The following is a 24554-nucleotide window of genomic DNA, read 5'->3' on the forward strand; positions in this document are numbered from 1 at the left end:
TTATATAATGTTTAATATGAAGGCACACAACCAGGATTAAAGGCTTTCAAAGTATGTACTGATACCTCAATGTCAATAAGGTGTATCACTTCAATGATCTGTCCATCTAAGTAGAGTATGTGTTGGTGTGATGTGTAATGAATTTTAAAGGACTCCTTACTGTGTGTTTATCACCATTAAATGAATAATGGACTCCTAATTATACAATCAGTTATTGCAGCAGCTAAAATGCTAATCTGTGAATTATAGCATGTCATTTTAGTGATTTGTGCGATATTATTACAGTATCAGTGATCTCTGAGAAACTGCAGTGAAGTAAGGACTGTTGCTGAATGTGCTGCCCCAAGAACATCCTCTCCTGCATAGTCAGAAAGCTGAGAGAACTTCTGCTTCGCTGAGGCAGCTCCCTTCCTCCCTCTCCCCCACTGCCCTGAGCAGAGCCCAGTGAGGACAAACAGAATTTAGTCCTATGATTAATTACTTCAGATTCTATTCTAATCCGCTGTTAATTCAAACTGTTTGAACACCAGTGAGCTATATTTACATGACTGAAGTCACAAAGAAAGAGAAGCTACTGAAACATGGTCTCTCGACCTAAAGGTCACTTATTTCAGCATAGACAAACACACATACAGGGCCAAACTTCACTCTTGGATATGCACACCAGATTCCCACTGAAGTCAGTAGGGAGTCATGTATATCCTAAGGCAGAATTGTGCACGACTTACAATATTCTACGTTAAGAACTTACATGCAGCTTCACAGGGTCCAGGCCTTAGGGTGAAGCACAGAAAAAACACTGACAAATTTTAAATTTTATTTTTTTTACAAAAATAAACAATTTAAGGAACAAAAGTACAAAATTTTCTGAATGCACAAACTACAAAACAGTATGACATTGGTCACTTTTAGCATTTAGTTTATTGCTTTCACTGAAAGCAAATTCTCTAGACACACTATGCCTATAAAATGCATCTATTTATATAGAATTTAAGGCTAGTGTTGGTTTTTCATTTCATTTGTTCTAAGAACTAGTAAGAAGCACCTTAGAAAACCAAGGATTTGAGGATACTACAAATGGAAAGTTTTCCATGGCAAGATTTTCATCAAAAATTATGTTGTTCAAACTGCTGGATTGCTTTGCTGATCTGTCAGTGAAATACCTTAGGGAATATTTTGGACAGTGATTAAGGCCTTGATTCAGCAAAACACTTAAATATATACTTAAAGCTATCCCTATTCAGCAAAGCACTTAAGCATGGACTTAAATCCCCCTGGCTTCAGTGGGACTACTTATGCTTAAAGTTGCCATATGCTTAAGTGCTTTGCTGGATCAGGGCCTAAACAACTGAAATATGGCTTTCTTAAATTAAAGATAAATGTTTTCATAAACTTTTCAAACAAAATGAAAATTGGCTAAATTTTTAAAAATTATAAATATGGCTGAGTTCCATTGATGACAGGCCCATAGTATTTCTACAAATGTTTTTGGTCTTGCATATCTGATAACATTGACACAAATGTTGATTGTCTTCTATAACATTTGATATTTAGCTTTGTAACTGATAAGCTTCATTAACTCTGTAGTGATTGTACTTGTCTAAATAAATATCATGGCAGAGGACCCAGACTTCCTATGGAAATTATGAACTTCCAACTCTGTGCAAATGTGTACAGACCATTAACCTTGGTTAGAAAGGCTAGAGTTACCTACTGCTTTAAAACCCAACTTATATTCCAACAGTGTATCACATTTTGTATATTTTGTTTTGTTTTAAAAATCACATTTTGAAAATGTTGTTGTATTGCACATTCATCCTGGTCATGCAGGTCATTTCTTTAAAGTTTTGCTTAGCACTCTAGATTAGAATGAGTAATAGTGCAATTATCTCTCCCTCCCGCAGACATCTTGTACATAACAGCTGTCTATATTTATACACAAACAGTTCCTGTCATTTACAAGTCAGACTAAGCCACTTAAGCTGTCAGCCTGTCACTTTCACATATGTTATCTTGTCAGGATCAGGCACGATATGATTTGAGCCCATCTTGAAGAAGACAAGCTGCCGACCTAAACGGAACATGAAAGAAGAAAATAATTAGAAGTGATTACCAACATTTTGGTCTATTCCAAACACTGAAATCTCATATCCTGATTCTTTCTCTGCATTCTTTAAACTACACAGGAGGCCAAATTCTTCTCTCTTTCAAGCTGGTATAAATCTGGAGTCTTTCTGCTGAAGTCACAAGGGCCAAACTGCACTCTGCTACACCAACACTACATTGATTTCCATAGGTTTATTATGGATTCAAACCAGAATCACTAAGAGCAGAGCTACTCCAGGTATATGCTAGGATAAGTGGGGTCAAGATTTGGCCCTCTGGGGTTGCCCAGGTGTAACTAAGAGAAGCATTTGAAGATTAAAATTGTATTAATCTGATTTATTTATAGAGTTGAAGGAGCTTCTATAAGTCATCCCATTGATTTTAAAGGGCTCTGGATAACTTAAATGAAGGGCACTCACTAGATCATGCAAGAATATCTTCTTGGCCTGCTTGAACCGCCACAAAAAATGTATATATGCACCAAATTTGGCCTAGTCTGAAACACAGATGCTAAATAAGTCATCTCCTGTTGTTCAGATTTTTAAGTCAACTGTAGCAGATTTTCCACTCTTACCAACAAACTAGTACAACAAAAAACACTGAGTGATGGGCAGCCTGTACAGTTTCCATTACATAATTAATCCTTTAAGCCACAGTTCATTTAAGGCTGTCCTTCAGAAAGGGGTTGGTTGTTGGTATTTGCTGGTGCCTCGCTAGCCCTTTCTGCTCTCATGCTTGTCGAACTAAGATCTTTCTTACATCCCCTCTATCTGGATGTGATCCCAGCATACTGAAATCCCTAGGGCACCCACTGTAATTGATAAAGTTGAGTCACTGGAATATACGCTACTGTGTCTTTAGGCAGTAATTCAACCTTCCCCACCTTCTGCCTCAAGGTAATACAGCCAAATGATATTCCCACAAATCCTGCCTCTTCAGCTGGATAACATTTCCCTAAAAAACCTATCACATGCTGATCTGGATGCCAACAGATATGATTTTAAATAATCAATAACTCATCAGAATGCCTGAGAATCAAGTGATAATGTAGCAGGAATTAAAGTATTATTTTAAAGAATTATTTTGATGGTGCTATTCATTAAGGGAGCTGTTCCTTTCTTCCTGCAAATCTCACCAGAGCTCAAGAAGGTGTTTTTAGTGGTATATTTGGTAAACCTGATTGTCATGTAATGGACAGTATGAGATGATCAGCTAGAAAGTGTTGGCGCCTCAGGATAAGGCTTGCATAAGCCTGTGATATATATTCTTCATTCTAGGTAGGCTCTGTTCATGTCTTTGGGGTGCACAATGGATGTGAAGACCCACAGCTGCATACCACACCTTACAGCTAATACCATCCTATGGACACCTTTTTTTTAAAGAAGTGTCTATTGTGGGTGCCTCCAGTTTTGGGGTACCTGAGTGAGATAAAGAGACAGATTTTGGCCTGGTCTAAATTAACATAGCTCCACTGAAGTCAAAGCTACATTGATTTACACTAGCTGAGAATCAGATTTAGGGTGTCTCTAGTTGGACACCAGAAACTAAGCTACCAAACTAAGTGGCCACTTCTAAATATGTAGGCCTGCATCTTTGCTCTCTACCCACAATGGGGCACAATGCATGAGCAGTTAAAGTAGCACAATGTTATGCCCAGGTAGTGTTGTCATTTTTACATTTCTGCCTTAACCATTTTACTCCCTTTCTGATGATTTGTGTCACTACTGTACCATCATTTACATATAGATCTTAGTACACAATGACTTTGAAGATTAGAGCTGATTTTCCCAGAGCAGAACACTACTGTGCAGAGAAGCTGAAGGAGATTTGTATTATGTAGTCCTATCACTTCTTTAAACTAGGGGTTTACAGACTCAAGTATTTGTATGGCTCCCATTACCACAGTATCTGAGCCCCTCACAACACTCCTCTGAGGTAGGGAAGGGCTATCGTCCCCTCAGACAGGAACTGGGACAGGGAAGGTATATCTAGACTGCTTTTTAAACCTGCAGCAGCAAATTTCAGTTACCAGGGCTACCGACAGGCTCACACCAAAACCAGCTGTGTACATAGTGCAGCTCAGGCTTCAAAACTCATCCCCCACCGAGCTTCAGAGCCCGAGCTCCTGCCCAAGCCCAGACATCTCCACAGCTGTTTTTAGCGATGTAACACAAGTCTAAAATTCACTGCCACCGATTTTCACACACACTGTAGACATTTCTTCAGAAGCGAAGTGACTTACCCAAGCTCACCCAGGAAGTCTATGACAGAGCAGAGATTTAACCCCAGCTCTCCCAAATCCTAGGATGGTGGCCTAGCAACTGAACTATCCTTTGTCTCGAAGGTTGTGCCAACTCTCCTTACCAACAAACAGCATCTAAACCAGAACACCAGCTGCTTATTTATTACAGCTGACGACAGCACAGTATTTCTGTCAGGATCAGGACCCTCTTCTGTCTGCTAGAGGGTCATAGCTAAGTGATGGAAGGAAGGAGGAGAGAACTTGTTTGGCCTAATTTCAAACCAGATCATATGGACTTGAATGTTTCTTTCAAATTCAAATGTTGGGCCAAATCTTGTCTATCTTACTCATGTGAAAACTCCCAGGGAGGTCAAGTCCCTGTGATCCCTGTCCAGCTGCCCCCAATTGATCCCTTCATGGCTCTTCTGAGTCAGTGCACAGACCCCCATCTATGGAGCACAAGGAAAGTACAGCCTAGCCCACCTCCTCTGCTCAGCCCCAACTGAGGGTTAAGAGATATCCTCCCATCTCTAGCAATTATGCTCCCATGAGCCTACTCCAGTGTAACTCATTCACCAGATGGTTTCAAAACCATATACATTTAGATGGGCCAGTAGCTTGTTTTGGATTATTAGCACCAGCTGCTGCATTTGTTCAATAGCACCGGTTACCTGTCCACGTTGTCTGGTTGGTCAGGACAAAAGCTTTGCACTGGGAGTGATTCTCGCAGACCTCGATGGCTTCGCCGACATCGAACACAGAGAGGAGGCAGCCCTTGTGATGGTAAGAAGGCCAGCACCTGTAGTTCTCATCGGGAATAGCAGCTTCAGGTATCTGTTGGTACTCTGCAAAAACCAGAGCTAAACAATCAGTTGGAAAGCTCTTCTGAAAGGGTTTGTCAAAGTGCTGGGAGGGTGGGAGAGAGAAGGGACATCTCTCATAATCTATCACATAAGATTTTCATCACCTCTGGTGTTCTCATTTATTTATTTATTTTATAGAAAAGGATCTGTCCGTAAAACTGTGCATACACAAGATGTTTTTGCCTCTTTCCTGAGCAGGCACGATAGATTTTATATGGGGTTTTACTGGGAGAATGTCCCATTCAATAAAGAGCATCCACTTGAATGAACTGATTCCCTGTCCTCGTTCTTAACACTGAATGGGATTGTCAGGGTGAGACCTGATCAGGCACTCCTTCCCCTCCCTCTCAGCCAGGAGAGCATGTTATTTCACTCTAGCTTCTTTAGAACATGAAGAAAAGACAGGCTTTTAATTAAGCAAACTTTTTTCCTTGCTCAGATTAACACAAAAGGGGAGTTGCTTGATGGGTCTCGGGGGGGTGGGAGGGGGAAGGAGGGACAAAAAGAGCCCATAAAGCATGTCAGCTTGGTTCTTGCCCAGCTCCTCTGCAATTGCCCTGTGGATTACTTGGCTCCCTTGGCTGCCGTTCAGTCTCTCTTGCCTTTATGAGCTCCCTCTTGTTCTCTGTTCACAGCTCCTCTCAGTCTCCCAGCTGCTCTTGGGCTTCTCTGATGAATTCATCAGCAAAATTAAACTAATCATTTATAAATATTTCTACTTAGCTCCCAGAACACAGAAATAAAAAATCATTCTATAGTTATTCTAATTGCATCTATTACGGAAATTGTAGCTGCGTGCCCTACTTCTTTAGTCACTTTAGTTCAAGGATCTTTTGCTTGAAACTGCAACATTTCAGCCTGCTAATATTTCAGAGAGAGCTTTGTAAGGATGCTTCCAGTCCAACAGACAGTGTTTACTATAGACTTAACAGCCAACAGTGTGATTCATACACAATTACTCACCATTTAGGGTACATTCCATAATATTTATATGGAAAGTGAGTGAAATAGTCAATATGCTCTTATGAGCCTGGTCAAAACAAAAATAAGACATACACCAACAGGAAACACAATAAGAGTCCAATCATGTCCCATTTAAGTCAATGACAAAGCTCCCATTAACTACTGTAGACGCAGGATCAGACCCCAGAATGGATTTAAAAAATGGGAAACAATTACCAAAAAAAAAGTCTCCTTAAAAAGCTGCTGCATGAAAAAGAACGGTCACTGGTCAGACATATGTTATTAGTATTAAATGTAATGGAATTATTTGACCAGAGCTACAGCAGAGAGACTGATTTGAGTTGATTTGTGCCTTCACTCTAAGGTCAGTGAGACACTCCATGTAAGGCGAACAACGGGTCCAGTCTACCATTGCCCTGTTCCTTATGTAGTCAATTATACCAGTGCCAACCGAATGCAAAATGGATGTGAAACGCTCACCTTGCACCGGTGTGACTACAAAAGGTGCCAGGCAAAGGTGAATCAGTACACCTAAACGGACATCTGCAAGCTGGACATACTTTTTAAGTAACGGAGGAAAATGAACATCTACTATAGTGCTGGAATGCCGGTAGGGATCAAGCCTTGGGCCCTTACAGGGAATTCTCCTCAGAGCTTGCCAAGCTCCTGACGACAGCGTCTAAGGTCAAACTCTAGCAGGCCTTGGCAGGAAGTCTGCATAGCAACCCCAACATCATGTGATATATCTTCACTATACAAACAGAAATCTGTCTCCGAGTAACCCACCTATCAAACTGCAATTTACTTTTTTAAAAACTCTCCTACAGGCAAATATGTTTTAAAAGTCTCTCCACTAGATATTACATTGTTTCATTTCTAACGTGTTACTATATATTCAATGTTTCTCTCAACAGTTTCCCCCACTCCTTACCTGGGCTGCCCCGGGGGGGGGGGGGAGCAAGTGGGGCAATTTGCCCCAGGCCCCGGGCCCCGCAGGGGCTCCCACGAGAATATAGTATTCTATAGTATTGCAACTTTTTTTTAAATGAAAGGGGCCCCCGAAATTGCTTTGCCCCAGGCCCCCTGAATCCTCTGGGCGGCCCTGCTCCCTACCCTACCTACCATTACAATTCTTTAACCACAGTGGGCCAGAGCAGCTGAAGCTCTATTTCCTTTATTCATACATCTATCCAAAAAAAGCAGTTTTCATTCACTTTCAAAGAGACTGGGGGCTTGCTTTGACTGAGGGGTGTGAATTATAGATTGTGCTAATGTGTTGTGATTTAACTATCCCACGTAGACCCTGCTGGCGCAAATTCAAAAAGGTACCTAGGTCGTGTTCATGTAAACATTATAGTGAAGATAGTCTTTTTACTTGGAGCAGCTCTGAGGTGTGCAGCAGTGACCTCTTTGTCCAGTTCCTAGAGCAGGAAAGCCACAATGGTCTGCAAAAGTCTCTGAGCTCTGTACTAATGTAAATAGTGTTGCAGTGTATTTAGTAAATGATAATCCAAACCACAAAAATATACACAGAAGAAGACTGATACATTCCCTGGCTGAGAAGTTACTAAGCTTCCTTGCACAGTCCTGGCAGAGGTAGAGACATAGGAGGCCAATGGGAAGTGTGGAGGAACAGGGCCTCCATGTGGATAGCTCTGGCAGAACCCCAAGACTGGCACATTTCTCAAAACACCCACAGATTCTTGGGTTTTCCAGCAGGGGTTTTGGAACAATTTTTATAGTGGGGGGGGGGGGGTGCTGAGAGCCATTGAACAAAACTGTAAACCTTATTTATAATGGAAACTACTTCAAGCCAGGGGGTACGGCAGCATCCCCAGTTCCAGCACCTATGTTTTCCAATATGGTGAAAGTGTAGGGGGAAGGAAAAATGTGAGGGGATTGTCATGGGGTTCCCTTTCCATTGTGTGGGTTTTCCTGTGGAAAGGCTGATGTCCTGAGCATGATGCATTTCAGCAAGCACAATGTGAAGAGATGGGCAGTTTACTTTTTAAAAGCATTAAATTTTCCGACAGAAATCCTGATCCGATATCTACAACTGGACTTTGCATCAAACTTAGATCATTATGGATCCTCTCCTGCTTCCACTGAAGTCAACAGAAAATCTCCCATTGCCTTCAGGGACACCACGCTTGGGTCCCTAACATATGAGTACAGTAACTGCCAACTGGTGTTGCTGTCAAAGTGAGAACCTTATGGCAACCTCGACAGCCACATCAAGACACTCTTTAGCTTCCTTCTCCATACATCACTTTTCCCCTTACCACGAACATAATAACCCTTACTACATTTTCCCTTTAATCATTTTTTTCATGTCTATTTTTAAAATAGATGTGAGGGGGTGAGCTGCTCCTAAAGGCCAGCTGTGCCTCTGCCATAAGTGGCCATGCAGGGGAGGAACAGGAAAGGAGCCTTTGCCACTACTTGTGTGGCCTACAACAGGAAAGCCTAAATCATAGCCCTGAGTGTAGGGGCTGCTGTCAAGAGGCTTTGGTCCCCTGGCAGCATCTCACCTGAAAGAGGGCAGGATGAAGAGTGGGCTGAAATGTAGCTCCTTCCCCCCTCCCCCACCTCTCTCCTGCCAGCAGGGCTTTCCAGCCTTGCAGGGGAACAAGTTTGCTGTACCCCTTTAAACTGGTGCCACAAATTATTCCTCCTCCTCAATTAGGGATCTCCAGGAGACATCCTCCCCCCCCCCTGCCCCAGGGCAGGCCCATGTGCTTTTTTGGGTTATAGAAAATATCTTAAACTGCTTGTACCTAAACCTAGAAAAAACTCTAACTCATGACAAGAACAACTGAATACTGGTCTGAGAAGTGAATCCTTTTCCAAAGATTCACCTTGTCTCAGAACATGATGATCTAGTATCTTTGTAATTTGCACAATGAAGAAAAATATCATGCGAATATCATGTGTATATCACTTCAAATCAAGGGTCCGATCCGTAGCCTTTACTTGTGTGAGTAATCCCATTGTGCTGTGAGTATTTGAAACCAAGACACTTTACTCACTTAAATAGGGATAGCAGGATAAGGAGCCCTTACTTGAAGGCAACTGGAGAGTTACTTAATTAACAGGAGTTCTGACAACACTAATTGGTATGTCCAATTAAAAGGTAAGCTATGTATTTTAGATATGCCCAAATGTAACCACTCAAATACATAATGAATCAAAATACTGATAAACGTGGTACTAATTCAATGGTTCAGAGAGCATTCCTCTCCTATTCAAAACTTGCTCAATCTGAGATAAACTATCAAGATGAAAAATAAACCCACTAAGTGGTAACTTTCCAGTCACTTACTTTCTATCCATTTGTTTTTATGTTCATGTCACTCACGTAGCTTTAGTGGTTCACTATGTAGGATATAGCAAGATAAAACTGTTACATAGCTCACTTGTACTTTGTTGTATGTATTAAAGAGAGAGGTTTGAATGAGATTTGTAGCCACATCAGGACTTTTTACCTGATGTGTGATATGGCTTAAGAAATCTAAGGTGCATTTCTCAAACAACTACTTTAAATGTTCATCCTGATCACAATGGTTCAATATACTTGTTCTATTTAGAAATACCGTACTGATTTAAAGACAGCTTTAGCTCAGGTTTTTGCCTTCCCAAACCTGAAACTTACTTAAATGGAGTCCATGGAATTTGAAGGCTCACAGCAGTAAATCACATCATAAAAAGGTCAAAGTTCTGGTCGATTTCCAGACTAATGGTGTTTAAAACCAATAAATACTTGCCTAATACTATAAATGCAGCCATAAATTTACACTTTCACATACATATACACAATCTGACATAGCATATTTAAAGTCTATCACTGTAAAGTCAAGGAATAGATCAAAGAATTACACTGTGTTCATAAATAATTCCTTACCCAAAATATTCCTTTTCACTTGTACATATTTTTGTAAATGTTGAAACAAATAAACTTTAACTACACTAGTCCGGATTCTGTTATCACTTATACCATTTTCATACCAGTTTAACCTCTGGGACCAAATTCTCTATTCACACTGATGTAAGTAGAGCCAGGCAGGAAACAGTTTGCCCATCCTACAAAAATTCGAGATTTCAAAACATTTTCCCAGCCCAAATCATGATAAGTTGAAATCTAAAAATTGTTCATGAACTAAAAATCCAAGATGTGTTTTTAAATTACTCATATTTCATTTAGGGTTTTTTTAATTATCTATAAATTAACCTGAATTTTGAAGTAAAAAGTCATTTCAAATTAAAAAACAGAATGTTTCATTTCAGAACTTTTTCTTTCTCTCTTTCTTTCTAAATGGGAAATTAGTTGAAACTGACCCATTCCTATGAAGTCTGCTTTGTTTAAAAAAATTTTTAGCTGAAAAATTCCCCAAAAGCTCTAGATGTAAGGTAACTCACTCCAGCAAAACTGGGACCGTTACACTGGGAGAAAATAAGTGTAAAGCAAGATCAGACTCAAGCCCATTCATTTATGTTACACTGCTGTAAATTGACAAGTAATTTAGATCAGGCCCAAAATGTCCTAAAGGCTCTGGCCCACCCCTATATTGCAGAAAAGACATCTTGACCATGTACCATTTCACAGGATAAAGTGATATATTTAAAAACTGAAATCAGTTCACGGCAAACTAACAAATCACTGACCAAATACTATAATTAAAAACAAAATAGCAAAGCTTAAAAGGCACTAACATCCCAAAATTATCTTAGCAAAAAAATCACCTGTGTTGTCCCAGTGCTGACTCTAATCTATAAACATGCCCGTTTTCACAGTACCAGACTCAATCGTATAAATAACTCCAGGACTACATTATAAACAGGCTGTGGTTCCCCCTTTTAAATTGCTTAAATCACCTTAAATCTGACTTTAATCAGTCCTAATGACCATTTATTTCAGCCACAGCAGCTAGAGTGCATTTTTACTACCAGCTACAGCTACCAGGTGGGAAATTGCCCAGTCATCTTTTCCAGTTATCACCTGCCAATACACCATGGGTCAATGACACAGCTGCATCCTTGACAAAGTAATCCTGTTACTCCCTATTTCACCCCCACTTCCATTGTAATGATAAAATAATTAAACTTGCTTCTGGATTTCTTCCCCCCCCCCCCCTACTCCCAACTGCCCTTGCTTGTAGTTAAACATACAGGGCCTGATTCTACCAATCTCAGTAATACCTTGCTATACAAATAGTCCCACTGATTTCCCAATGAGTACGGACGGTAGAACCCGACTCTAAATAACAGAAAAATATACTTACTGCTTCACACATACGTTCAGATTAAGAAACAGAGCGAGAACTTTGTTATTACAACTGTTTACCCTCTTGATATTACATTTGTTTGCTTGACTTTCAGCAGGTCTCATTTTACATTTTTCATTTGGCCACATTTCCATATGCTATATTAATTCATTCAAAAAGAATGCCCCATAAATATGGCTCTTAGGCCAAGTTAATGTGATTTTACATTATACAAAAGCTTTTTTTGGGGGGGGGAGGGGCGCTACAGGCCCATGCAAGCAACAAAACGGTAGTATACCAGGGAAAATTACTCATCAAGTTTATTCCATTTATCTCCACTTCCAATCACACTTGCTCTCCTCCACTAAATCACTGCAGCCGTTTGGAGAGGTGCTGTGGTCCAGTGAAAAAGGCATCTGGATAGGACACTGACCTGCTGCATGACCTTGGGTAAGACACTTCCTTTCTGTTTCTGCTCCATCTTTTGTCTGTCCTGTCTATTTAGACTGTCAACTGTTTAGAGCAGGGACGGTCCCTTACTATGTATCTGTACAGTGCCTAGCACAATGAAGCCCTCGTCTTGATTGGAGCCTGTCAGGGCTGCTGCAGTACAAATATTTGCATTTTGTCCTCCTGTCAACATTGCACCATGACAGGAGAAAAAGTTGGATTTTTTTCTGGCTCATGTATTGACAATAGAACTGTGAACCAGGTTCCAACTACAGTGGCAGATTCTACCTGCAGTTATGCCTCTGCAGTGCAACCTCATTGAAGGTAGCTGTACCAGAGACTGGGGTTGCACAGATATGACGGAGGCAGAATTTGGCCAGCAAAATCTTCATTGGTGTATGAAAAACTGTATTAAAATTGTAGAGCTATCACTTTAAATGCTCGGGGAATTCCCAGGTCCTGCTTGCAGGCAGGGGGCTTTGTAGGAAAGTGTGTGAGCAATAGTGTGGCAGCAGACAGGCAGTCTAAAGTAAAGTGATGTGACCTGTGCCTCTCTGTCTTAGGGAGCAGCCTGCTTTGTCTCTCTATTTTTGTATTATTCTTGTGTATTATTCTAATCTAAATTCTAAAAAAATAATCAAGTATTGTTAAAATGCAACCTTCCAGCAAAAGTATTGTATGGTTTTATCTAACTTCTCTGTTCCTATGCTGTGAACATACCAAATGGTCGTGATACTGCACAAGCCAGAAAATGTATAGGGTCAGATTTTTAAACATTTAAAAGCTGCTAAAGATGCAGCTAGACACATAGTGGAATTTTCAGAAGTTCCTAGGTGCATAGCGCCCAGTTGGAGTTAGGCACCTAGTAGTGAGATTTTCAACAGGGCTTAACTGCCATTGGGAATTAGGCACCTCAGCACTTTTGAAAATTCCACTAGGTGCCTATCTGCATCTTTAGCAGCCTAAATAAAATCTGGCCCCTAACACGTCTGAAGGTCCAGCCCAGCAGTTAGAAAAAAACATTTTATTACTAAGCTGGTCAAATTTGATCCTAAAGCAATGGAAAGATAATAATATGAAACTCCATGATGCCATTTTAGAGTCATTTTTCAGAGCAGAGAAGAAAGGAGTACCTTGGCAGCACAAGGGTGGAGATGTATATCCTACTGTCTACTAGGGAAAGGAAAACAGTAACTCCTTATTTTCTCAGGGCTATGTCATTATATTTATGCTACAGCCCTGTAAAAGTGAGTCAGAGCTACACCCTATGGAAGTCAGCTACTGTCTCTCTGGGGCTGCTGCGTGCTGATGGTAGAGGTGAGCACTCTGTTCCATAACTACGCACTCCTAGTGGATTGGCCCCACTCCATGGGCCAATAAAGGTAGAGGTCAGACCATGCCTCTCCCCTTCTCATTTTTAGTCTCCTGCCCCATGTATGGCTGCAAAACGAATCCTTGTGCTCCCTAAAGTGGAGGGAGCACACAGACTGCTAGCAGGGGAGGCCCTTGCATGGCCAATGGGGAGGCTTCCTCCATGCCCCTCTATCCCTATGCAACTCAGGACATGTCTATACTTACCTCCAGAGCGATCAATCCAGCAGGGGTAGATTTATTGTGTCTAGTGAAGACGCAATAAAATCGACCACCAAGCACTCTCCCGTCGACTCCCGTACTCCACCGGAGCGAGAAGCGTAGGCGGAGTCAACGGGGGAGTGGTAGCAGTCAACCTACCACAGTGAAGACACCGCGGTAAGTAGATCTAAGTACGTTGACTTCAGCTATGTTATTCACATAGCTGAAGTTGCATAACTTAGATCGATTCTCCCTCTCCCCCCGTCTAGTGTAGGCCAGGCCTCAGTAAAAGGCCTCATACAATCTGGACCTATATGGTTGTGCGAAAGGACACAACAGGGGCATAATCCTGACCAAAACTAATTCATTTTAGAATCTGAGAGACTATTTGTAGGGAATTGTTTGTAATGTAGTCCCCTCTGTAACATGTGTGTCTTTAAGTATCTTCAAGAAAGTGCTTATTGTCTTTTGTAGCTCAACCTAATATGGCATATAAAAACTGCCTGAATATAATCTGTTCCCACCCTCCAAAGTCTCTCTCTCTCTCTCACACACTCACTCACACACACACACACACACACACACACACACACACACACCATTAAAATTTCTTGAGCAGATTTATAATTTCTCAAGCAGGTTGCTATAGTATTTTTTAAGAAACATTATTGCACTGTAAATATTTACATACAGCGCAACCCTGCCAAAATGTCAAAGGACAAAGGAAAACAGGGAATGTCTTTTACCTTACTCCCTGGCATTCTGTCTCTTGAGTCCTGTAAATGTACTTGGTTCAAACAACTGCTTTTATTTCTGCTAATTATGCCTTTCTTTTGGCTAACCCACCCCTCAAGACTTAATAATGGGTCACCTATTTTCTTTAATGAATAACAAAGCTACAGGATTTACTAGCTGTAGTGCCTCTCATACATTTCTGTGTAACTCCTGAATTCACTGAAATGTTGGGTTGGGGAGGTTAGACTAAAACTCCAGAGCCAGACCCCGAGTTGGTGTAAATCAGCATCGCTCTTGAAGTCAATGGAAGTTTTGCTGTAGACTTCAAGGAGGAAGGAATTTCACCCATGAAATCCAATGGGTTTGTATAGTATAGTATTCTTGCAGTTATAGCAATGCTACTATCATTTTTAGAAAAAAAAATTCACAAGGAAATGTATGATCCACATTGTTCAATGTTCGAAGAAGAAGAGACTAATATCTCATTACAGATAAAAGCATTTGAACACAGTGTCATTCCAAACAGTGTAACACCTGTATAACAATTTTGTGTTATTTACAATTACAAAAAACTTACATGGCTACTGAAGGACTTCTGACCCCACCCCTTCTCTGTTTTGCTTCAGTAATTTAGAAGCAAAGTCCAGAGTATAATAGAATTTACAACACTGTAAAATGTTTTACAGCTCAAACACAGTGAAAGCTTAAGACCCAAGTCCTTCTGTGACATGACCATGGTTCATGTTGTTAAATTTAATTTATGGGCAGGCTCAGATTGACAAGAACTTTCCTAGTGTCACTTTCCTACTGATGGTCAATATCACCTTTCTCACTTGAAAAGGGTTTCCTTGCAAAAACATAGGCTTAGCTAGAGAAATCTGCTTCATGAAAGGTCAGCTTTCAGCTTTTTCCTTAAATCCATTTTCAGAGATCACCATCGCATCTTGTAAGGATTTACAACTCTCTATTAATGACAATGGATAACTCTGAGTTTCTAGATCTAAATCAAATTATGAAGCACCATGAGTTGAACCTTCTAATGTTCCTTTTTTTAAAAAGAGAGATCGCTTGCAGTTCCCTGGATCTGAACCTACTATTGTGGCTTTGGTTTCAGTATAAATTCTATACCAGAACGGGCTTATTTTCTAGGTCTCTTTCAGATGCAGCAGGAATCTGTTGGTAACAGTTATTTGGTGAGACTGCAGCCCAAAATGGAGGTAACGTCACATGAGTAGTTAATTTCTTGAGATTTCCATTATTCAAGATGGTGGAAATCTTGTGAGACCAGGTCACCTGATGAGATTTCCACCATTTAAACCGAAATCTTATGAGAACAACCTTGTAAGCTTTTCATAGGGTTGGAAGGGACCTCAGGAGGTCATCTAGTCCAACCCCCTGCTCAAAGCAGGACCAATTCCCAACTAAATCATCCCAGCCAGAGCTTTGTCAAGCCTGACCTTAAAAACCTCTGAGGATGGAGATTCCACCACTTCCTAGGTAACCCATTCCAGTGCTTCACCACGCTCCTAGTGAAAAAGTTTTTCCTAATATCCAACCTAAACCTCCTCCATTGCAACTTGCCTCATTTTAACCTGAAACCAAAGCCTAGTTCCAATTCAGCCTCGAACTCAAACCACAATCCCAAGCCCAAATCTAAATCGGCTCTGCATCTGACAAATAGCCTCCTCCCCCTCTCACTATATTATAGAGCAAGACAGAAAAAGAACAAACAAGCCACAACTTACAAAAATATTTTCCCCTTGCTTTGGGAGAGAGTTATACAGTGTCCTGTGAAGTGCTGCTGATTTCTCTGTCTTTCCACGGACAACATTTTCAGTGGTGTTTTAAGGTGAAATTTGTCTCACTCACATAAAATGCAAGGGATTAGGGAGGTGAAATCCCGCCCCTCCTCTCCGCCGCCCAGGCAGGGCCAGAACATGGGAGTGTAACTGCTTTTGTGACTGCTCCTGCCTCTGCGGCTGCTGAACTGATGGGTTGGAACAGTATCCATGCCCCCCCTCCCCCACCACCACCACTTGCAACAGTTATTACGTGGCCCAGTGGCCCAAACTACTTAGTCTGTGGTCCCAGTATGGCTTGGGAGTAGTGTTGCCTTGTGTGCTGGACCAGCATTTGGCTATTCTCCTGAGCACCCAATCCTCCCCTACCACCACACCCTGCCTTGCAGCGCCACTGCGCCATGAGGAGAATTTCACCATTGGTAAATCATCTTTGGATTGAGAGTTTTAAAAAAGTGAGTCGTCATGTGCTAAAAGTGAAATCTTGCAAGAGAAGAGCCTGTGTGGAGAAGGAAGGATATGCCTGGACACATGGGGCCTGATTACACTCATTTGCACTGGGGCCTCTGGGAGGATAAAGTAGGGTTACCCAATGTCCCAATATGAGGGGCTTTTTCTTGTATACGCAACTATACTCCCCCTACCCCCAAAAAAGTGTCCCGATTTTTCATCTTTGCTATCTGGTCACCATAAGATAAAGGGGTCTTAAAATATGAATACATTATATATACACACCCACTTTCAGGTCCTTTTACATGACTGTAGTGGTGTAAAATGGCCTTAGTGCAAATGAGAAACAGGCCCATGCATTCTGAAGATATGGTATCTAAGTATGAAAATTTACCCATAAGTCAACAAATCTTGTTTCAGTGTAATTTCTGTGAGGATATTTGATTTCTCTTGATTGCCATTGGCTGAATCCTCACATAAAATAATTTAAAGACCCTCAATGTTACGTTAAATTAGAATTTTATTAGAATTGTATAAAACTGTACTCAAATGCTCTATGTGCAGTTACACAGGGCAATGTCTATACCCTTTACTCATGTTGAGTAGCACTTTGCACCCGGAGCAGTTTCGTAAAAATTAATGGGACTGCTTGCAAACAAAGACACTAGCCAACTTGAGTAAGGGTAGCAGAATCTGAGCCACAGTTATTCAGGATTATACATAACTAAACCACATATGAAATACAGAAGCCTAATGTGAGTGCAGATCTGCTCCATATCAGTGAAGCCTTGCACTGTAACATCTAGCATTGCTGTCTTGGGTTTTCTCCCGGCAATTCTTTATAAGCAGGACAGCCTTTAAAATTCAAAAGCTCATATTGTCCTGACATGGCAGCTAAATCTGGAATCAGCCAGCATCACAGAAAAACCTCAACCTTCCTGGCACTTCCTCAACAAAGGATTTGTTTGTACTGTTGATTGTGCTGCTGAGAATGATTTGACTGTGTTGACAGGTATCACTCAGCAAAGACTGTGATGAAAATCTGAACATTAGAAAGTTAAATGAACACCTGTAACAATTTTCTTGCCAATTTTACAACAAAATAAATATTGAATTATTTGTGATTAGTGGGCCAAATTCATCCCTGGGGTCAGAGTCCACTAAAGTCAGCAGAGTTACACCAGGAATACATTTGACTCATGGGTCTGTCACAAGGGAAATGCTTTACTGAACTTTTCAAATTCTTTACCCTAAATCCATCTTCATTTATCACCCATCTCTTTCTCTCTGCTATGCATGTGCAGCAAAACCATCATATTTTCCTATCACCCTCCCAGCAGCTCAAAGTCTGACATGGATATTGCACCTACAAAAAGATAAATTCTGCCCAGCATCTTTTTTTGGTGGTGTGGCTAAACAAGAACATTTACCTATTACCTTCTTTCAAATGTTACAATCTGTAATGTGTTCTTCGAGGTAGAATATGTATCCCTCTCTACAGCGTATGTTTGAAAAGCACTGTATACATTTATGGTGCTATACAAGAGATTTTTGTTAAGATGGAAAAGAAAAACCTTAGCATGTAAGCTTTATGCAATTTCTTTGTCAATTTATGCAGTTTTGTTACTGTATCGCTGCTGCAAGCTGCAGGGATTTTCCCCTGCAGAGCAGATAGGAGGCTTAATGCTTCTAACCTGCAGCAGCTGCAATATCTGCAAGGAAATCCCATGAATTTTAGGATATCCATGCAGAGCTAGGATATTAGCATGGAGATAAATTGGTTCCCTCTTCATGGGCTCCCTGCTTTGGCCTGCCCCAAACTCCCACCTCAGGGAGGTTCCAAAATGCAGATTGGGAGATAAGTCTTTGGGCATGATGAACCTTTCAGCATGAATTTATAATGCAGATTTCCCATAGGTTTGACATGGTTGATGGCTGCTCTCCATACCATCAACAACCCGCCTTAGTACCTGCCGTGGTACCCATGGAACTCTGACTACCTGGAAGCCTTGCTGTGGACTTCAATTTCCATGACTCCAGGGGCCTTTTTGGTCTCTTCTCCTTATTTCTGTTCCCCTCCACACCTCACAGTCTAGATCGAGCCAATAGCTTTACATTTGTCAAAGGAATACTTTACCAGCTTTCGGCATCCATGTAGCGTTCTGTAGGTATGTGCCACTCTTGTATAAATGCAAAACTTTTTCTAGCTGAGCCACTGTTTCATCTATTCCCCAGTGGAGTTCTCCTTTAATAGTACAGAAAAACAGTGATTTAGACAAAGAACTTGGAATTAATAGGGATTATACCTGAGTAAGGTCCAAAGGATCAAGATTCAGTTGTGCCAAACTGTGTGATGTTTTTGTGATGTGGACTTAAAGTCCATGAGGCATTACAAAGTGACTGCCAAATTGATTTTCAGATATGCGATGAGTCAAGCCCTAACCCTGTGTCTCCAAAGCTGAGCAGCTAGTGTACTGAGACAGCCAGCTTCCTGTCTGAATATGATAGGATGGGTTACCCACAAGAGATGAAAACTCCTTTCCAGTGAATTCCCTTTGAAATTATTTATAGCCTGGCACATTATACCTCCCCATAAAATGTACTGAAGACCAGGCAGGAAAAAAAAACCTCTGGCGTGAAATCAAAAGTACAGTTAAGACATACTCAAGCTACTCTTGTCTGAATGTCATTTTATGATAAAGATAATTTTATGGTCTACTCTGGAGTCTAAAGCATAAAATAATCTCTAATGTCATCTGGGAGATGTATGTAATAAATTGTCTCCGTGGTTCTAATTCCTCTCGGTAGAGATGGCCCATTCAAGGTCCTCCACACCAATGAATCCCTTAACATGGGACTAACATTTTGCAGAGGGCTGTGCATGAGCCCTTTGGTCAGGATGAATTTCACTCTGTGGGCTGCCAGGGTTCCTCCTGAGATCTGCACGCAGAGGAGACCAAATTCTGAGTCAAATACTGCTCTGGTCAAACTGCCATTGACTTGCAGTGGGAACTGCACCTATGTAAGGGTGGAATTCATCCCTGTGCTGGGGCCCAGGACAAGACACATACTACTTAAATACTACTTAAGACCTCAAAATAGAGAGTTAAATGGTATATAGGCCTCATCTTAGCTCCTCTGATCAGGAGTGAATTTAATTCTAAGGGCACGTCTACACTCCATCTGGAGGTGTAATTCCCAGATCAGGTAGACTTGCATGTGCTAGCTCTGCCCAAACTAGCACCTAAAAATAGCAGTGTAGCCAAAGTGGCATGAGCAGCGACTCAGGCTAGCCACCCAAGTACAATCCCCTCAGAGATACTAGGTAGATGCTCCGGTGGCTAGCCCATCCACCATAGCTACACTGCAATTTTCAGCATGCTCACTCGATCAAAGCTAGCATGGGTACATCTCCCCAGGCTGGAACTTACACCTCTAGCTGCAGTGTAGACATGCCCTAAGTGAAAGCAGAATCTGGCCTTAAAGCAATACATGTAAATGTAGCACCCTTCCCCCCATCTACCCCCAAACAAACACTCAAGTTTACAGTGATATGAAAAAGGGAGACATTTGGCAGTATCACATATTTACAGTGGGATTACCTGTCGCATTGACTATCATATCCAATAATGGTCTTAAGGAGGATGGAGCACTGTGTGGCAGAAGATATGTAAAAAAAAACCTGCAATGGAAAAGTAACCCATAGTTTAAAATAAAGTTGGCAAGGGTCTAGTAACCACTGAACAACATAAACTATTAGAATTTTATTCCTTAAGTCCCTGACCTATTCAGGAAATAGAATCATATTCTATAATCAAATAAATATATAGCGGAGGCTAGTCACACAGCTGTCTGGCATACCTAGACTAAGCTGCTATACACAAGGCTGCCTTGTAACTACCTGTAAATGTTCCATTAACATAGAAATTTGCTGTGAAGCCCTATGGATTGTGACTATTTGCAAAGCTGTCTGTACTTGGACAAACTTTATTAAAGGGACACTGTCAAACTCTGAAGTCTTGTTTTTTTCCCTCAAAACCTTAAAAATACAGGTCAGATTTATGCTTATTTCATTTCACCAATTATTTCCTTTTCAGTTCTGCATTATTTTTAGGCTTTAAGATGAATGTTGGCGGGGGGGGGGGTGAATCATTCTACGCCACCAAAATTCAGGACCTCTTCAATATTCCCATGGTGGGGTCATCATTAACATGCATTCATGATGTTCCTGAATGGACTCCATGTTTGAATACACATTCTCTACTAAAACAAAACAAAACAAAAAACCTGTTAGGGATTCAGGTAGTTTGTGTTGCTTTTCCTAGGGAGGAAACTGCTGTAAAATGAAGGAAACAAAAAGTAAAGCAGATTCTACAATTTCCAGCCTAATTTCTCACAAGCTTGAAACAAGCATCTGGTTGTGACAGCTCTTGCCCTGTGCTCAGTGCCTGATGATACTGAAATGCGAACATGTAACTGGTAATGCAAGTTAAATGGTGATGGCTTCACAAGAACACAGCTAGGATTTGGAAAAGCGGGCACAGCAATCTTTTTTTTTTTTTTTGTAATTAAAGGTATGCTGATTTCACTTCTCTATTATTATTTAAAGGTAGACGTAATTTCACAGTGCCCCTTTAAATTTCTGTTGCTAAGCCAGTATTACTAAACTCTACAAACCCTGTTGCAGAGGGAACATTAGATAAAGATGGACAGTTTAGGAGCTGGTAATATAAACAAAAGTATCAGACATAAATATTAGGTAATGAGCAGAATGGTAACACAAATAGGAAATTTTACTGAGAGAGTTGCCTTGTCCATCCTATAAAGTACAGCTTCCCCACACGGCCAGAGAAACTGTAGTGAATCATATTCATTGGAGAGAATAAAGCAGGTTTCACATAAGCATAATTAAAAAAAATCAAGTTATTGGTTGGAAAATGTCAGCTACAGGAGCCAGTATTGTGGCCTATTCAGCTGACATACTTCCACTTTATACAATTAATATTTCCTGCAGATGTTAACATTTTTTTAAACAAGAGTAAAATTCATCCCTTCTAAAAAGGATACTTACAAAATCCCCAAATAAGATTATTATAAAAGATGTCTTAGAGTTTTATATAAAAAGCACCACTCTAAATACATATAGTGTTTTAAAGGTAAGCAAATCATTAGCGATGAAGAATTCATCTGGTAAATTTTCTGCACCTGGAAAATCCATAAGTGGATTGCGACTGATCACCAGCAGCTCTTTGAAAGTATTCGAAGGTCACAGTTTGCTTTTCAGACTGGGTTGGATTGTTACAATTGGACAGAAAAGTCACATAGTATTGTTTCTGATCCTCAGTTGAATGAGTGTGCGAACATTTTGATATGAACACTCACACATGTCTATCGGTACTCATACATGCGACTTTGAAGTGCATCGACATCAGTGCCAGTGAAACTCAAACTGGCACTGATGCATCTGATGGAGTAAGTTTTAGCCCAAGAAAGCTTATACCCAAATACATTTGTTGGTCTCTAAGGTGCCACAAGGACTCCTTGTTGTTTTTTCAAACAGGAACATTCATGCAGAAGCACCTTGGGGCGGCAGGGGGGGGGAAGCGGGGAGGATGCAGAGTCACATGCCGCCCCCCACCCCAATTTCTGCCAGGGTTTATATGCCCTGCCCTGAGTCCCACTGTATAGCACCAGAAGAACCTTCAAATTGTGCCCTCCCCCCCCACTACCAATAATTATGCGATGTCTCTGCATTCATGATTTGTAGATTATAAGGCCAGAAGGGACCACTGTGGGCTTCTAGTAGTCTGACCTCCTGCATTACACAGGCCACAGAACTTCTTTAAATATAATTCCTTTTTGAACGAGACCATCTCATCTACAAAAAGATCCCATATTGTTTTTAAAGTGTTCAGTAAATGAAGAATTCACCAAACCTATTGGTAAATTGTTCCAATGGTTCATTACCCTCATTGTTAAAAATGTGCATCTTGAGGGTACACAAAAGGATGCATGTGTGACTGAAGGAAATCGTTTAAACATCCAAGCCAATACTTGCACAACAATTTTTTTGTAATATTTGCTCAGCTCTAATAATCCACCTTGAGAAGGAACCAGGGGACTGGCTCAGTGATGTTTCTCATGAGTGGCTTTAATAAATTCAGATACTACTGAAGGTTTATACCATTGGTTAATGTGCTGTAGGTTGGGACTACCAAGTAGCCCCAGATATGGACAAGAAACCCTTTTTCCAAGCTTCAAAAAGTAGTACTGCCAGTCACCTGCCATCACAATGTCCCTATACATGGGGATCTGGGAACTGGAAAACCTAGTTGTCTATACCAAGTAGATTGTAGTTTTGTCCTTGCTGAGTGAGCATATAGAGATTGTTGCAGATGCATTCATACGGGCGGCTGCAACCTACCATGGTGTAGGTCTGCTGTCATACAGAGACCTATTATGTGAGCATAATAATAAGCAATAGTGGGTGCTAAAAGCACTAGGATTTTCAAAGTGTAAAAACAGATCTTTAGAAACTGATGAGCTGATGGAATAGTTCAGGGATTCTCAAACTTCATTGCACCGCGATCCACTTCTGACAACAAAAATTGTTACACAACCCGAGGAGGGAGGGACCAAAGCCTGAGCCTACCCCAGCCCTGCCGCCCTGGGCAGGGGGCCAAAGCCAAAGCCCCCAGCAAGCAAATGCCAGCCCTTGGCGACCCCATTAAAACGGGGTCGTGACCCACTTTGGGGTCCCGACCCACAGTTTGAGAACTGCTGGAATTGTTCAATAGCACTCTCACAAATCTTAACCACGGTGATAGAAAAAGACAGCTTTCTTCAGTGAGCGTATGATAGTGTATGGCTAAAATCACACTTAAATATTAAATGTTTTTTTCTGGCCAGACCAGCAAAATGGCCCTAATCAAAAACTAATTCACTAAGAAGTATCTTTAACCCAAGCAAATGGAAAATTTTGCAGAACACACTAAAAATTGCACTGCGCAAATGCACATGACAGTCATGTAGTGGAATACATTTCAATGTGGTCAGATAATGTTACACATATGCTGGTAAGTGCATTGGGACAAAAGTAGAAGACTCTCCCTAGAGAAGACTCTTCTAGTTGTGGCCTGGCAGGGAATGAGTGGTGTGATACTTGAAAGAGAAGCCTAAGAAAGGAGCACACCATTATGGCATTGCCTTGAGACCCTCTACCGTCCTCTCTGTCTCTCCAGTGGACTTGAACATCAAGCCACAGCACAATTAGAAGCAGTGCTTTAAGGATCAATTCTTCATCCTGTGAAAGCCAATAGTAAAGTTTCCATGGGATCAGAGTTTGGCCCAAAGAGTGAGTTGAGTGATCAGAGTTAGTGAAGAGCCAAGACCACAAACATAAATCCCTCATGTAAAACTCCTCAGTTGTAAATCTGAAGAGACCTTAAGAAACAAAATTCTAAGAAACACATTTCAGCTAGACACTTTCTTCAGTGTTCTGACTGGCCGACATAATAACCCAATTACCTATCTGTCATGTGCATGGCACGACCATAAATTATGGATGCAGACCTCAATGGGGAGGCACAGGAGGATGGATGGGCGTAGTGCAAGAAGCAGGCAAATCACAGCCTATTCAAAGAACTGCAATTGGTTTGTTGGTGTGAGGAAGCCTGGGGTAAATTGTAAGGCGAGAACTACAAAGCAGTGATGGCTTTTAAAAAACGTTAAGATTCATTATAACCCCTGGGAGATTACTCTCCAGATTATCAGCGGTCTACGTTAAAGAAGTACAATGACATTACAGGTTTTTGACTTTCAAACAACTGATCCAGCGAGTTTTATAATCAGCAGAAAAGAGGCCTGGTCTAATGAGAGAGATGTATGGGTTAGTGGTCAGAGCACAGAACTAGAAGACAGAACTGTCTGAATTCTAATCCTAGCTCTGAAGTCACTTCATTTCTCAGCCTCAGTTGACTCATACTTAAAAGGGGATGATAACACTTATTAATCGACATCATAGAATCATTTCATTAATAATGTAGCAATTATGCCCAAACACCATATTTCCCCAGTTTTTCACTGCTATAAATCTTTACTGTGTAACGGACTT

At 41.0% G+C, this 24554-nt stretch overlaps 1 protein-coding gene across 1 annotated transcript in view; it reads right to left on the reverse strand.

Annotated features, from left to right (window-relative positions):
* Positions 1 to 800: 800 nt before the first annotated feature.
* PKDCC (protein kinase domain containing, cytoplasmic) overlaps positions 801 to 24554 on the reverse strand; it is a 45118-nt gene continuing 21364 nt past the window's right edge. The window contains exons 4-7 of the mRNA XM_034764483.1: positions 20044 to 20123; positions 18579 to 18686; positions 5020 to 5193; positions 801 to 2071 (exon numbers count right to left, since the gene is read on the reverse strand). Coding sequence (XP_034620374.1) covers positions 1986 to 2071; positions 5020 to 5193; positions 18579 to 18686; positions 20044 to 20123 — 448 coding nt within the window. The 3' untranslated portion in view covers positions 801 to 1985. The remainder of the gene's footprint in view (positions 2072 to 5019; positions 5194 to 18578; positions 18687 to 20043; positions 20124 to 24554) is intronic.

Source organism: Trachemys scripta, chromosome 3 (genome assembly GCF_013100865.1).
Source record: "Trachemys scripta elegans isolate TJP31775 chromosome 3, CAS_Tse_1.0, whole genome shotgun sequence".
NCBI lineage: Eukaryota > Metazoa > Chordata > Testudines > Emydidae > Trachemys > Trachemys scripta.